Source organism: Pelodiscus sinensis, chromosome 2, assembly GCF_052426305.1.
Source record: "Pelodiscus sinensis isolate ZL-2025 chromosome 2, ASM5242630v1, whole genome shotgun sequence".
NCBI classification, from domain to species: Eukaryota; Metazoa; Chordata; order Testudines; family Trionychidae; genus Pelodiscus; species Pelodiscus sinensis.
This window is the reverse complement of record NC_143053.1, coordinates 248,735,973-248,751,627: the sequence shown is the minus strand read 5'-3', so window position 1 is coordinate 248,751,627 and position 15,655 is coordinate 248,735,973. Positions and strand designations below refer to the sequence as shown.

At 43.0% G+C, this 15,655-nt stretch overlaps 1 protein-coding gene across 1 annotated transcript in view; it reads left to right on the top strand.

The window, feature by feature from the left end:
* Positions 1 to 15,655, top strand: part of LOC102452890 (sodium channel protein type 5 subunit alpha-like) — a 341,521-nt gene that overhangs the window by 161,864 nt on the left and 164,002 nt on the right. The window contains exon 14 of the mRNA XM_089776791.1: positions 11,359 to 11,491. Within this exon, the coding sequence (XP_089632917.1) occupies positions 11,359 to 11,491 (133 nt within the window). The remainder of the gene's footprint in view (positions 1 to 11,358; positions 11,492 to 15,655) is intronic.

Sequence of the window (15,655 nt, the reverse complement as noted above, 5' to 3'; positions counted from 1 at the left end):
TGTAAAAGCAACAGACCCTGGTTGTCAGGACCAAACATGAGGCCTTTGGAGTTTAGTGTATAAACCTCTACTGCATGAGCTAAAAGCCCCACGCTGCCTAGCTAATGGTGTAGACACATTGATCTCCGTCTAAGTGGTCTTGAATGGGACAGAACACCACACCCAGTAGGTGTGCAGGTTACACGTGCAATCTAGAAACCCAGTGAGATCACCTGGGGAATAAAGTAACATATTATAAGAGTACGGTGCACATTCCCTGAGTACAGGTAGCCCAGTGTCAGGCAATGGCAGCTCAGATACAAAGGAGGAACTGACATGGAATTCCTGACATGGTTTGTGAGCTCAGTCCAAGAAATCTAAGCCACGTCTGAGTTGTGAGCACTCTTGGAAATTTCCCATATTTGATATAATAACATGCTGTGTATGGCCTGATCCTGTCATTGCACCCATTGTATTAACATATTGTAACTCAACTGTTTCATTGCTGTTACCCTCAATGCACACCAAAGTGAGTGAGAAAGAAACTAGGCTCTTGTACTCCAATCCTCATTCCTGCTCTGGCTCTGTCAGCCCTTGAAATGAGGAGTTTCTGAAGTTAATGTCTCTTCCCCTCTCCTCAGGTATGCTGAGCACTGTTCTGGGATGCCGAGAGTGCCAGCCCTTGGTTTTTAATAGAAAAGGCTTATGAATTAAACAAGCAAATTGATGCCATGCTACAAGCTTAGGCTTCAGTGCATTTGCAACACAGTTATTTGTACACAGGTGACCAATGGCTTTGCTGTGCTGTGATAAGAATTTCCGTAGTTATTGAAAAGGTGAGAATAACATCTTGCCCACAACAGGTTAACCAATTTGAACAGAATGGTATTAATGAGCTACCACAATGCTATCTCCTGTAGCTTGACACATCAGATCCACTGAGGATTCTTAAGTAAATAGCAAGAGATCTCTGCTTGCTGGAAAGAGTTTCATTAGGGTTAAGTTGTAGACAGTATTCCATCCTCTCTTGCCTTCCAAAGCCAGCCGTAGCCCTGGGGAAATCTTGGGGTTTTGGCATTGTTTGTTCAGTCAAACAATTGTTTTTAGAGGTTAGAATAGGCAAGGAGCTAGAGCTGAGTATAAACCTCTGGGGTCATTGTTATTTATAGCTTCTTAGTATGTAGGTACACACTGATGGCCAGCTCAAGTGTTGTTGGTGAATCAGCCTCAGGAGCAGATCCACGTCTGGGACTTGGGAATAGCAAAGTCACTGATTAACTTGGATTTTGAGCATGGAGGGACAGCCAAATATAAGCAGAGGTGAAAGAGCTTGTGCCACAGCAGTGGCAAGGAGACCCTGAACAGCACCAGAACTAAGCTTGCAGAGACTAGCTTTCAAATGGAACTCCATGTTTCCAGTTTGAACTGTCGGACTGGTGCTATATTATAGGGTTAGGTCTAAAGCCCACTATATCAACAGGAGTCTTCCCTTCCCGAGGACAAGCAGATCTAGTTCTTCATTGCCAATCTGAGCAGGCAATGGATGTCTTTAGATTTCTTACTAAGGAGTCTGTTCACACCGGTCAGTTCCTGAGGCTCCTATTGGTCAGATTTCCTCCACCTCTAAAATAACAGAAATGAACAACAGAAGTTGCTCACTTGACTTCTGTGGGAGCTGCTGGGCCCTCAGCACTTTTAAAAACAAGACCATGTATTTAGGCATCCATTTTTTAAAAGATTGGACTTTGGTTTGACTAATCATAAAACCATTTGCTGACCAAACCAGCTTTTGATTGTTGACTGCTATACAAAAGCAAGGATTTTTTTTCTCCTAGCTTTCCCCAAGACTGTTGAAAAGGCAGAATGTCAGTGTGTTCCCTATACTGAGGAAAAGTGCTTGTTGACAAAGAAAGCAATCCAAAAATCACCACTCCAACGTAATGCAGACAAGGATTTGCTAAAACGCTAAAATCAGATTGGTTTTGCCCTTAGCTGCTACCACTGCACTTTCAGAGCTTTTACACTGTTGCTAGTTTCAGCTTATTTGCAAACTTTGCTTAGGTAAATCCTGAATGGGCATATACCTGCAACTGATTATGCAAATCTGAGATAAACATTGCAGGCTTCTTTAGCATGCAGTGCTGCTTCTCCTTCTATAATGGCATTTCCGCAAAATTAAAGCCCTTCATTTCATGGTTGTGTGCTATGATAGTCTCCTTCAATCTTATTAAATATTTGTGCTGTCACTTTATTGGGTCCATTGTTTATACTGTGGCCTGTCCACCCCTTTTTTTATGCTTGAAAAGGCTTTTACAGTACAGGGGAAATTAAAGCTGAACCAGCTCCAAATGCAGCCTTTAAAATGCTTCCATAAAGGAGCCTATCTTCATAGAGCAGCACCAGCACCCTTCAGAACTGTGGCTACTCAGAACAAAATATGACTGCAGTGTTATAGATCCTCATTTGCATGAAAATTACAAATATGTATATATGTGTGTCTCTATGGAATTAAACTAATACAAGTGAGAAACATTCCTGACGAACAAAGAAACCACATAGAAATATTCGTTTCTTGCTGGAGGTGTCTTTTTTAAAAAACTCTGATGTGCTTTCATAGCTGGACTTTAAAACGATCTCTGCACTACTTTAAAAATTGTTAATTTTGTTTCATTTCTATTGAAGAATAAGTACCGTGAATTATTATGCCTGTTGTCACAGACTCACAAGTCGTGCCCACACTTGGCCTGTGTGGTCCTCAGGGGGAATCCCCTTCAGTGCGACACCCCGTTCTCAAGGATTCATGCTGTCTTGGGAGTTAAGCAACTCTTGCCTCCTGGGATCGTACCTCTCTGAGCCTCCAGCATGCCTGTCTCTTGCTATTGTCTCAGAATTGGGTATACTGTGATTATTGAGAGGAAAATAGAGAAATTGGAAAATCCAGTTGGATTTGAAATTTTCAGGTACTACAGCTCAAACCTCTCTAGGCCGGCACTCTCTGGTCCAGCAACTTCTATGGTTCACCATGATTTTAATTAGCTGGATGCCCACTTATCATGGGTGTAGACAAGTATTCTGCAGTCCCATAAAGTTTTTTTACAGCTACCAGTCCTGGCTTTGTGTTCTGTGCTGTGATTTAGCTCTAAGGGTAGTTCTAGTCTGCAAGGCTATTCCAAGGAATGCATCTGCTATTTCGAAATAATTTTCAAAATAACAGATGCGCTATTTCGGCATTCCTGGAAACCTCATTCCACGAGGAATAAGGGATGTGTCGAAAGTGCTTTATTTCAAAATTTGGCTCCGTGTAGACGTGCCAAATTTCTAAATAGCCTATTCTGAAATAAAATCAAAATAAGATACGCAGTTTGCGTAGCACAAATTGAGTATCTTATTTCGATTTTAGAGTGTAGTTTAGATGTACCCTAATTTACACCTAAATGTCTTCTTAGAGTCCAGTAAGAAGTAGAAGTGTTGGTAATGCTGCTAGACAATATTGACCTCCCATGGTTCAGCAAATTCTTTGGTTCAGCACAGGTCAGGTCCCAAGGGTGCCTGACTAGAAAGGTTCAACCTGTATAAATAACAAAGAAGGTAATGCTTGACTCTGTATTCTATTATGTTGACAGTCTTATGCAAACAATACTCTAATAGTGATATATTTTATAATGATAAATATAACAGGAAGTTTGCCTATGAACAACCCTGTTAGAAATGTAATGTGGTAAATCTGTTAAATTGATTGTTGCAATTTTGGACCTTAAGGAGTATATCCTGTGGGTTCCTGGGAGTAAAGACCATGTTTTGCATAATGGTAGCCAAGGTATGTTTCTTGACATAGCGCTTCTACATAAGACAGCAGAGGTATAATATTTTTCCTTATAACCAAAAAGTTGGGACTTTTTGGATGACACAGGACAAAAAAACACTGGTATGTGCTAAACTGTGTGACAGCAGGTAGGAGGATGAAATCATGGTTTTAAAAAAAGAAGGGTTAAATAATCCAGAAGAATTTGAAGTGGGAGATTAACTTATACTTCATTCTGCAGAGAAGGAATTAAAAGAGCAATTTCTTCCCTCTTACTCTTTTTCGTTTATTTGTTACTTCTTTTTCCTTTGGAATTTGTTTCCACAGTTCCTTTGCCAGACTATTTCTTTCCATTTTGTTATATTTCCTTTTGCCTTTATGTGCTTTATTTTGTATTCCAAATGGGTGTAAATGGCTATGTAATTTTGTGAATGTTTTCTTCTTTAATAAAATGTTTTTGTTTCTTTGTTTAGTGGAGAGAAATTGAAGGGGGGAGGGGGAATAAACAAGCTAATTTAGCTAAAATCTTTTTCCCTGTTCCCCTTCTCCATAAACTCCAGATAACTTGATGAGTTCTTGTATTTACAAGATTTTGTTTAAATAAGTTTGATTACAACAACTTTTCCTTTGTTATTATTTTGATTTGACGTATGTTGATCAACTTCTTTTATAAAATAAATTAATAAAGCATATTCTTTAAAAGTCGGTGGTAGCCTGGTTTAGCAAGTGGTTGATTTGGTATTTTATAATTCCTTATAGTAATCTGCTCTGATCTGCCAGTGGTTGATATTTCTAGCTACAGAACTCTGATGTTCTGTATTGTTAGGATGATTATTATTTTATTTGTTGTTGCACCTAATGGCCCCAGCCCCACTGTGCTAGAGTTTATACAAACATATAACAAAAAGGTCAGTCTGTACTTTGAAGAATATACAACATGCATGCAGAACTGGTCATTTACCTATAAAAAATGTATATATATGAAAAGATGAAAAGGGCAACAAAAATGATTAGGGTATGGAACAGCTTCCATTCAAAGGGCAGGAATTGTGCATTTTTAAAAACTAAGGAGGGGTATATGATAGAGCAAGGGTTGCAAACTCACAGCCCGTGGGCCATCTATAGCTAGAATATTTCTGCAATTCAGCCTGGGAGTCTCTGTGGCCTGGGGCGGGCTTGTCCATATCCATCCACCAAGCCCCGGCCCTTCCTGCTCTGCACTCTCCTCCTCCCATTGCACCCTTTTCCCAGTCCTCTTTCCCCACAAGAAACACAACCTAAGAGATTACGATGGGGCTTGATATGGGGCAACAGCAGGGATTGACCCCCACACCCGCATGCGCTGCAACAGCAGGAGCCACGGGGAAATGGAGCACACACACTCCAGGGTTGCAGGGAATGCTCCAGCCATTGATGGCCTGTGGACCGTGAGTTTGAGATCCTGTGATGGAGGTTAATAAAATTACAAATGGCCTGGGAAAAGTGAATAAGAAAATGTTATTTGCCCAATTGCACAGCACAAGAACTAGGAATCACCTGATGAAATGAACAGGCAGAAAGTTTCAGACAGACCAAAGAAATACTTCTTCACTTAATGCACAGTCAGCCTGTGGAAATTGTTGCCATGGGACACCATAAAGGCCAAAATTATAACTAGGTCCAAAAAAGAATTAGATACATTAATGGAGGTAGGTCTATCAATGGCTATTATAAGATGATCAGGGATGCAGCTATGCTCCAAGTGTCCCTAAATGTCAAAAGTTGGCACTGGACAAGAAGGGATGAATCCCTCAAAATTACCCTGTCCTTGTCATTCCCTCTGATGCATCTAGCACTGTCTACTGCCAGAACGAAGAATACTTGGCTAAATGAACCATTGCTCTGACCCAGTACGGCCATTCTAATGCTCTGAAAAGCTCACAGTCCAGACTAGAAAACTAGTTTGTAGGTGTGTTTTGTTTTTCAAACATGTTATCACTGTCACTGAATTACACTTCTTGCAGAGACCCTTCTTTGGTGGAGAAGTCACCTCTAAGAGGGATCATAGAATCATAGAAGATTAGTGTTGGAAGAGACCTCAGGAGGTCTACTCCAACCCCCTGCTCAAAGAAGGACCAACCCCAACTAAATCTTCTCAGCCAGGGCTTTGTCAAGCCAGGCCTTAAGAGCTGGAGACTCCATACTTCCCTACGTAACCCATCCCAGTGCTTCACCACCCTGCTAGTGAAATAGTTTTTCCTAATATCCAGTCTAGACTACCCCACTGCAACCACTGTGCCTTGTTCTGTCATTTGCCACCACTGAAAACAGCTTAGTTCCATCCTCTTTGAAATTCCCCTTTAGGTAGTTGAAGGCTGCTATCAAATCCCCCCTCATTCTTCTTTACATGAAATAAGACCAGTTCCCTCACCCCGTCCACATAAGTGATAAGCACCAGCTCCCAAATTATTTTCGTTGCCCTCCACTGGACTGTCTCCAATTTGTCCACATCCTTTCTATACTGCAGGGCCTAAACCTGGATGCAGTACTGCAGATGTGGCCTCAACAGTGCCAGACAGAGAGGCATAATCACTTTCCTCGATCTACTAGCAATGCTCCTACTAATGCAGCCCAATGAACTATTAGCCTTCTTGGCAACAAGTGCGCACTGTTGACTCATATCCAGCTTCTCCTCATATCCTTTTCTGCAGAACTGCCACTTAGCCAGTCAGTCCCCAGCCTCTAGCAGGGTTCTGGTATAGGTAATTCTGGACCCTATCCTTTCCCTCCGGTATATCTACCTCTCCCTCCAGCTTAGTGTCATCCATAAACTTGCTCAGGGTGCATGCCAACCCATCGTCTAGATCATTAACGATGATGTTGAACAAAATTGGTTCTATGACGAACTCCTGGGGCACTCCACTTAATACTGGCTGCCGCCACACAGGGTATGTCTAGATTGCATCCCTCTGTCGGCAGAGGGATGCAGATTAGGCAGGTCAATATTGCAAATGAAGCAGGGATTTAAATATCCCGTGCTTAATTTGCATAAAAATGGCCACCGTTTTGGCCGACTCAGCACTTTGTCAGCAAAAAGCGGCAGTCTAGAGGGGGATCTGTTGAGAAAGAAAGCCTTTTTCGACAGATCCTGTAAACCTCCTTGCAGGGGAATCAAGACTGAGGGGAAAAACAACTGAGGAGTGTTGGCAGTTTTTCAAAGGGGCATTATTAAGGGCACAAAAGCAAGCTATTCCGCTGCGTTGGAAAGATAGAAAATATGGCAAAAGACCGCCTTGGCTTAACCACGAGATCTTGCATGATAGAAAATAAAAAAGGAGTCATATAAAAAATGGAAAGTAGGACAAATGACAAAGGATGAATAAGGGAAACAATACAGAAATGCAGGGGCAAGATTAGAAAGGCAAAGGCACAAAATGAGCTCAAACTAGTTACAGGAATAAAGGGAAACAAGAAGACTTTCTATAAATACATTAGAAGCAAGAGGAAGACCAAGGACAGGACAGGCCCACTGCTCAGTGAGGAGGGTGAAACAGTAACAGGAAACTTGGAAATGGCAGAGATACTTAATGACTTCTTTGTTTTGGTCTTCACCGAGAAGTCTGAAGGAATGCCTAACATAGTGAATGCTAGTGGGAAGGGAGTAGGTTTAGAAGATAAAATAAAAAAGAACAAGTTAAAAATCACCTAGAAAAGTTAGATCCCTGCAAGTCACCAGGGCCTGATGAAATGCATCCTAGAATATTCAAGGAGCTGATGGAGGAGGTATCTGAGCCTCTAGCTATCATCTCTGGAAAATCATGGGAGACAGGAGAGATTCTAGAAGACTGGAAAAGGGCAAATATAGTGCCCATTTATAAAAAGGGAAACAAGAACAACCCAGGAAACTACAGACCAGTTAGTTTAACTTCTGTGCCAGGGAAGATAATGGAGCAAGTAATTAAGGAAATAATCTGCAAACACTTGGAAGGTGGTAAGGTGATAGGGACCAGCCAGCACGGATTTGTAAAGAACAAATCATGTCAAACCAATCTGATAGCTTTCTTTGATAGGATAACGATTCTTGTAGATAAGGGAGAAGCAGTGGACATGGTATACCTAGACTTTAGTAAGGCACTTGATACGGTCTCGCATGATATTCTTATCAATAAACTAGGCAAATACAACTTAGATGGTGCTACTATAAGATGGGTGCATAACTGGCTGATAACCATTCTTAGAGCATAGGTATTAATAGTTCAAAATCCTGCTGGAAAGAACAAGTGGGGTTTTGCAGAGGTCTGTTTTGGGACCGGCTCTGTTCATTATCTTCATCAATTATTTAGATATTGGCATAGAGAGTATGCTTATAAAGTTTGCAGATGATACCAAGCTGGGAGGGGGCAAGTGCTTTGAAGGACAGGGTCATAATTCAAAATGATCTGGACAAATTGGATAAATGGTCTGAGGTAAACAGGATAAAGTTTAATACAGGTAGTCCCCGAGTTACGCGGATCCGACTTATGTCGGATCCGCAGTTATGAATGGGGTTTGCTGCCTGTCTCCCTGGTCTGCTGGAGACCAGCAGACCAGGGAGACGGGAAGCAAAGCCTTTGAGGACGCCGGCAGCGGGACAGCTGCGGCGCGTCTGGGCTGTCCGCTGCCCGCGTGCTCCGCGGCTTTGCTCCCCGTCTCCCCAGGGAGACGGGGAGCAAAGCCGCGGAGCACGCGGGCAGCGGACAGCCCAGACGCGCCGCGGCTGTCCCGCTGCCGGCGTGTCCCGCGGCTTTGCTCCCCGTCTCCCTGGTCTGCTGGAGACTAACAGCTAGTTTCCCCCCCCCCCCAGCAGTCCAGGCTTTTCTCCGGATGCCTGTGGTAGAGCAGCTGGGGTGCTGCCGGTTGGTCCCGAGGAGCAATCCAGCAGCACCCCAGCTGCTCTGCCCCAGGTGTCCCCAAGTCAGCCGCTGCTAAAACTGACCAGCGCTGACTACAGGAAGCCCGAGGCAGAGTTGCTCTGCCCCGGGCTTCCTGGAATCAGCCGCTGATCAATTTCAGCAGCAGCTGACTTGGGGATGCCTGGGGTTCTTAAGTTGAATCAGAGGCTGATTCCAGGAAGCCCAGGGCAGAGCAACTCTGCCTCGGGCTTCCTGTAGTCAGCCGCTGGTCAGTTTCAGCAGCGGCTGAATCTGGACGCCAGTTCCGACTTACATACAGATTCAACTTAAGAACAAACCTACAGTCCCTATCTTGTACGTAACCCAGGGACTGCCTGTAAGGACAAATGCCAAGTGCTCCATTTAGGAAGGAACAATCAGTTTAACACATACAGAATGGGAAGCGACTGTCTAGGAAGGAGTATGGCAGAAAGGGATCTAGGGGTTATAGTGGACCACAAGCTAAATATGAGTCAACAGTGTGATGCTGTTGCAAAAAAGGCAAACATGATTCTGGGATGCATTAACAGGTGTGTTGTGTGCAAGACACGAGAAGTCATTCTTCCGCTCTACTCTGCGCTGGTTAGGTCTCAGTTGGAGTATTGTGTCCAGTTCTGGGCACCGCATTTCAAGAAAGATGTGGGGAAACTGGAGAGGATCCAGAGAAGAGCAGTAAGAATGATTAGAGGTCTAGAGAACATGACCTACGAAGGAAGGGTGAAAGAATTGGGTTTGTTTAATTTAGAAAAGAGAAGTTTGAGGGGGGACATGAGAGCATTTTTCAGTTATCTAAAAGGGTGTCATGAGGAGGTGGGAGAAAACTTGTTCATCTTGGCCTCTGAGGATAGAACAAGAAGCAATGGGCTTAAACTGCAGCAAGGGAGGGTTAGGTTGGACATTAGGAAAAAGTTCCTAACTGTCAGGGTGGTCAAACACTGGAATAAATTGCTCAGGGAGGTTGTGGAATCTCCATCTCTGGAGATATTTAAGAGTAGGTTAGATAAATGTCTATCAGGGATGGTCTAGTCAGTACTTAGTCCTTCCATGAGGGCAGGGGACTGGACTCGATGACCTCTCGAGGTCACTTCCAGTCCTAGTATTCGATGATTCTATGATTCTATTAATCTCCTCCAAATGCTTCAAAATGGATTCCTTGAGAAACTGCTGCATGATTTTTTCAAGGAACTGTGGTGAGTTTGCAGTTCCCTGGATTCTCCTTCTTTCCTTTTTTTTAAGATGGGTACTACATTTGCCTTTTTCCAGTTGTCCAGTATCTCGCCTGATTTCCATGAGTGTCTGAGGCAATGGCCAGTGGCTCTGTAATCGCATCAGCCAACTCCTTCCACGCCCTTGGATGTATTACATCTGGCCTCTTGGACTTGTGCATGTCCGGCTTTTCTAAATAGATTCTGAGGTACCTAAGGCCAGTGGGGGTTCCTGGTATGTATGGAGCCAATGCTGCAGTGACAGCAAATTTCCTAGATTGGGTTCAGGACATACCCCCATTAACATAGCATTTGAGCAGCCTGTCTTTAATCTGTTTATTCCTACTACACCTATGTGAGGGAGTGAGCTATTATCATCTCCCTTTTACTGATGGGAAACTGAGGCATGGGGAGGCTGAATGAGTTGTGCAAATCACACATGAGATCTGTGAGGGAGCAGGGAATTGAAACTTGATCTCCCAACTCCACTGTCCCTTCCTGCTGTGAGAACATTAGCATAAGTAAAGCAAAAGGGCTTTGTCTCTGTTTGAAGCTGTAGCTTGTATGGAAAGAATTCCTGCTGTTTGGATTCTTGTAAGGTGACAGTAGTAGGTCTCATCTTAGATACCACATGTGCATGAAAGTATACTATCCTCTTGCCTAGCTCAATATTACCAACCCCAAACTGTCAGAATCATGAAACTGAAATAAAAATTAAGATTTTTTTAAAATTGTTTGCAGTGCTTTTACTTGATTACTGGGTTTTGTTTTTTCTGCAGCCATGAAGGCTAGAAACTTATATTTTTATATTTATATTTTTTCTTAAAATGAAAGCTATGATGCTCACAAAATCACAGATGGAACACCAAATATCGTAACACTTATGATAAATTCCTAAGGAAAGCCATGTGATGAATAGACCCTTTTCATCTCTAGCATTTGTTTTGTTTGGTATCAAAGGCCAATAACTGAACCTTTTGTTCATATCCCTTTTCCTCTGCTACCTATATAATTAAACAGTTAACACATTTCAGAAATAATGTTATAATTATTGTAATTAAATGGAGTTTCTTTCACAAGCTGAGCCCTTACTGAGTAGATGTTTCTCTGATGTTAGAAATACCCTTCATACTCACTTGCAGTTTTTTACATGTTGGGTCCGGATCAGTGCATCTAGTTCAAGGGGCAACATTTTCAAAAGCATGTGTCAAACTTGGATGCTTAAGTGATATTTTCAAAAGAAACATTGCCCCAAATCTTTAAGGGTAATTAGAGGATTGTTCTGCTCGGTGTTGCAATGCCCAAGTCCCATTTTCGAAATAAAAGTCTCCTGAAACTTAGGGTTGTACCTACCTAACTGACTTTTGAAAATGGAATGTAGCTGATTTTGAAAATTCTACTCCATGTCTGCCCTGACTTCATCCTCTCTCGTACCTTGCTGACCAAGTATATCCATTTACAGACCTCTCCCTCTGATGAGGCGAGCAAGAAGCAGCTTTTGATTCCCCATCGCCTTTCTGTGGACCAATATGATCAGCCATTTCAAAGGCAACGAGCAGTGAGCGCAGTCAGTATCATTACCAGTGCCATGGAAGGTAAGACATTCCTTATTGCTTCCTTAATTCAATCCCACCTACAGGTTGGTAGGAAGGACTATAATGGTTTACATGTAAATATCTTTTATGACAAAAAAAGTTGCTATGCTAGATGTTAGTTAGAATCATTCCACACATCTAGTGGGCTGGATTGCAGCCCTACAATCCAGAGGAGTCGGGAGCAGAACAGAGCTGTGTTTCCCTGAAGCAGGGCTGGAATTCGGACTGTGAGGGTCATAGGTTAGCTTCTGCTTCCCTCTGGCTTCGGGGGGAAGTCATCTGCAGGAGCCCTACTGACAGAAATTACTGCCTACTCTGCTCCTCTCTGGAGCAGGCCAGTGCATGGATGAGGTGAGTCAAGATACTGCCATTCCCCTCTTACATGCATGGGAGAAGTATCCCACTAAGAACTGCTCCCCTTTCTCCACAAAAGGTCCAATGATGCGAGTAGCCCGCACAGGAATATAAACGAGGTCTCTACATCCATTTTGCATCCAATTTAACATACAAAGGAGAAAGGGCAATTCAATGACAAATATTTGTAAATAACCATCAAGATTATATGTTCAAAACTCTCCCACTGCCAGTCAACTCAGCTGCATTGCAGGTGAAAAGTTGTATGAGACATGTCTCCAAAAAACAAAACCATTTTCAGTCTTATCTCGAATTTTCCCTAAAAGCAAAACTCGGTTTCTGAAAAGAGCAGAGTAGGTGAAAATAATGAATTTCCAGCCGCATCAAGTTCATGACTTTGCTCAAGCATGTGGACTTTCACCATCCCAGCCACTAAAATGTTAGTTCAGTGGCAGGGAGGGCAAAATCTTGGATCGTATTTATGATTCCCTTCAAAAATATTAGTATTTGTCCATAAGACAAAAAATACTAGATTCCCAATTGTATTTTGAGACATATGCAGAATATAAAGTAAAAATTGCTCTTTTTATGTAAGATATCTTTATTACTTGTTCTTTATTCAAAGGTCTTTAAAAGGTTCTAGAACAATATTAGCTTATCAGATTGCATACACTATTAACTCTTTTCTAACTGCATCCTCAGTCATTAATCACTTTGGCTACATCTAGACAATAAGCCTCTTTCGAAAGAGGCTTTTTTGAAAGATACGTTTGAAAAAGCCTCTTTCGAAAAAGAGCGTATAGACTACAATCAATACTTTCGAAAAAGCAAGCCGCTTTTTCGAAAGAGAGCACCCAGGCAGTCTGGATGCTCTCTTTAAAAAAAGCACAGTTTGCATTACATAGCACCTTTTTTTGAAAGAGCACTTTCAAAAAAAGGCGTTATTCCTTGTAAAACGAGGTTTTCCACGATGGAAAAAATTGCCGCGTTCTTTCGATTTACTTTCGAAAGAATGCAGCAGCAGTCTAAACGCAGGGGAAGTTTTTTTGAAAAAAGGCCACTTTTTTCCAAAAAAACCCTGTAGTCTAGACACACCCTTTGAGGGTAGGGAGGTTATTTTAATCCCTCCTTCAAAATGTTACATCTGGCAACAACTATTATGGTTGGAAATGATGGCCAAAACTGAGACATTTCAAAATATTTCTAACAAAGAAATGGTAACAGGCACTACTTTATGGGCCAATATATGTAACCCACTGTAAGGTCACCAACCTCTTTCAATTAGACTCAATTACTGAGTCTCACATGCTTCCAAACCATGTGTGTCTAGATAAAGTCTGTGCACAGATTCTTGCTCTTGAAGATTTTTCAATTGTGAGGTTTAATTGGTTCTTTGTTCTTGGGATGTTGTGTTCTGTTTTCAGTTTATAAATATGGATTATGATTATATTTTTGTCCTGTTTGTATATGCATCCAGCTCATGGGATGGACAAATATTCATATATCTACCGTAATTAAATAAATAAAAGTGCCCTCTAAAAGTAAGCACACATCAATTGCCATTCACAAAACAGCATTTGTGCATAAAAGCCAGCATCTGCAATTTCAAAATGGGTAGTCAGAAGTTGGATTACCCAATCTATATCCACAAATATGAGGTTGCACATGCAAATTTGGATTATGTTCACACAATAAATTATTCACGTTTTTTCAAGCCTGGTTTTTACATGCTTCTTTTGATATTGTTGTGCCATATACACCTTGGTATATCTCACCTCAGTCAAAGTTATAATCAGGCTATAGCTACACAACAATAGTAAGTCGACTTAAGTGATGCAACTCCAGCTACGTCAATAAAATAGCTGGAGTTGATGTTCCGTAAGTCGAGTTACTACTCTGTGAGAGGGTCGATGAGATAAACTTTCCCATCAACATCCCTTACTCTTCTCGTCTGGAGTAGAATAACAGGGTCAATGGGAGCATGATCTGCAGTCGATTTGGTGGGCCTTAACCAGACATGTTAAATCTACCACCAGAGGATCAATCTCAGAGCATCAACCTAGGTTGTAGTGCAGATGTAGATATAGGGTAACCATATTTCTCTATGGTGAATACAGAAAACCTAGTAAAATTGCTTGAATACAACTGAATTCAATCACAATCACTTAGAACTATATAGTAGCCCTTCCCTCCCTGCCCAATATACTATAAAATTTCCAGGGCCTCGTGAGGGAAGGGAAAGGCATGGACTTGGTTATAGGTGTAGGATGACTTCTATTTTGAGCGTAGGGGCCAGCAGTGCTCAAGCTAGCTCCACATGAGAGATTTGGGGAGGGACCTCAACTCTGATTCACCCTTGCAGGCCACCCAGCCTGTCTTGGTTGTAGCAGGGGAAGTGCTACCAAAAATTATTATTCAAACGGGCTCAGCTCAAAAAGTTTGAAAACAGTTTAGGGTGCAGGGAGGGGATAGCTTAGGGTGTGGAAAGAGGTGCAGCGAGGGGCTATGGGCAGAGGGAAGCTAAGACTGTAGATAGAAGAGTAGCTAGAGGCTATGTGAGAGCAGGATGCAGGGAAGAGGTTGCTAGGGACTGTGTGTGGCCAGGCAATATCCCAGAGATGGGCAGGGAGAAGGTAGGGGCTGTATGCAGGCAGGGAGTAGCTCAGAGTGCAGGGAAGACATAGCACCCCTTACTGTCCATGCACCCCTTACTGTCCATGTAAGAAAATGGGGCTGGGGGCTGAGAGGCAGCTCAACCCCCTGCACCAGCAGCAGCAGGAGGAGAGGAGAGAACACCACAGCTGTGTGTGCCAGGGCATCAGCCAGAGGAGCTGCTGCCCTGCACTGCCAGGCTCTAGCATCCCACCGCCACACTGGCCAGGGATCAGGAAGAGAGAAGAGGTCAGGCTACCCTGGAGTGCCCCTTTGCATTGATGTTTGGGGGGCAATATACCCAGTGCCCCTCAGCTCTGCCCATGGGCTCAGGAGGCTTCTGTGGTGTGGGGAGCACCGGGGAACCAGGATTCAGCCCTGCCACTTATTGCGTCAGTGGGGAGGCAGGACCGGAGCTGCAACCCCCCAGCTCCTATCTTCAGCCATGCAGCTGTCACCAGGGCTTGGGCATTCAGCTCTGCAAGGGGAATGTCAGGGATCGGGGCTTCAGCCCTGTGAGGGGGGTGCTGGGGATCAGAGCTGCAGCCCTGTAACTCCTGCTTCAGCCCCGCAGGGGTGCTGAGGTTCAGGCTCAAAAGGCTTGTGGAACCCCATTCAGGGCACGTCTAAACCACATTCCTCTTTCAAAAGAGGAATGTAAATGAAGCAAATCGAAAGTGGAAATGAAGGGCGAATTTAAATATCCTGCACTTCATTTGCATATTCGCATCCCAGGGCTTTTTCACAAAAGGGTTTTTTGAAAGTAAAAGCACAGTTTAGATGGGGTTCTTTAGGGGGAAAAAACACCCCTTTTTCAAAAGAACCTGCACTCCTGAAAAAATGAGTACGGGTTCTTTCGAAAAAGAGTTTTTTTCCTAAAGAATCTCATCTAGACTGCACTTTCACTTTCGAAAAACCCTTTTTCGAAAAAGTGCTCAGACGTGAATATGAAAATGAAGCACGGGATAGTTAAATCTGCGCTTCATTTGCACTTTCGATTTGCTTCATTTACATTCCTTTCAAAAGAGGAATGTAGTCTAGACATAGCTTCAGAATCCCTGCTTTAGGTGACACACCCCTACTCCGTCCTTGCGCGCATACACATGCACTCATGTGCACGCGCGCACACACACACATACACACACACACGCTCACACA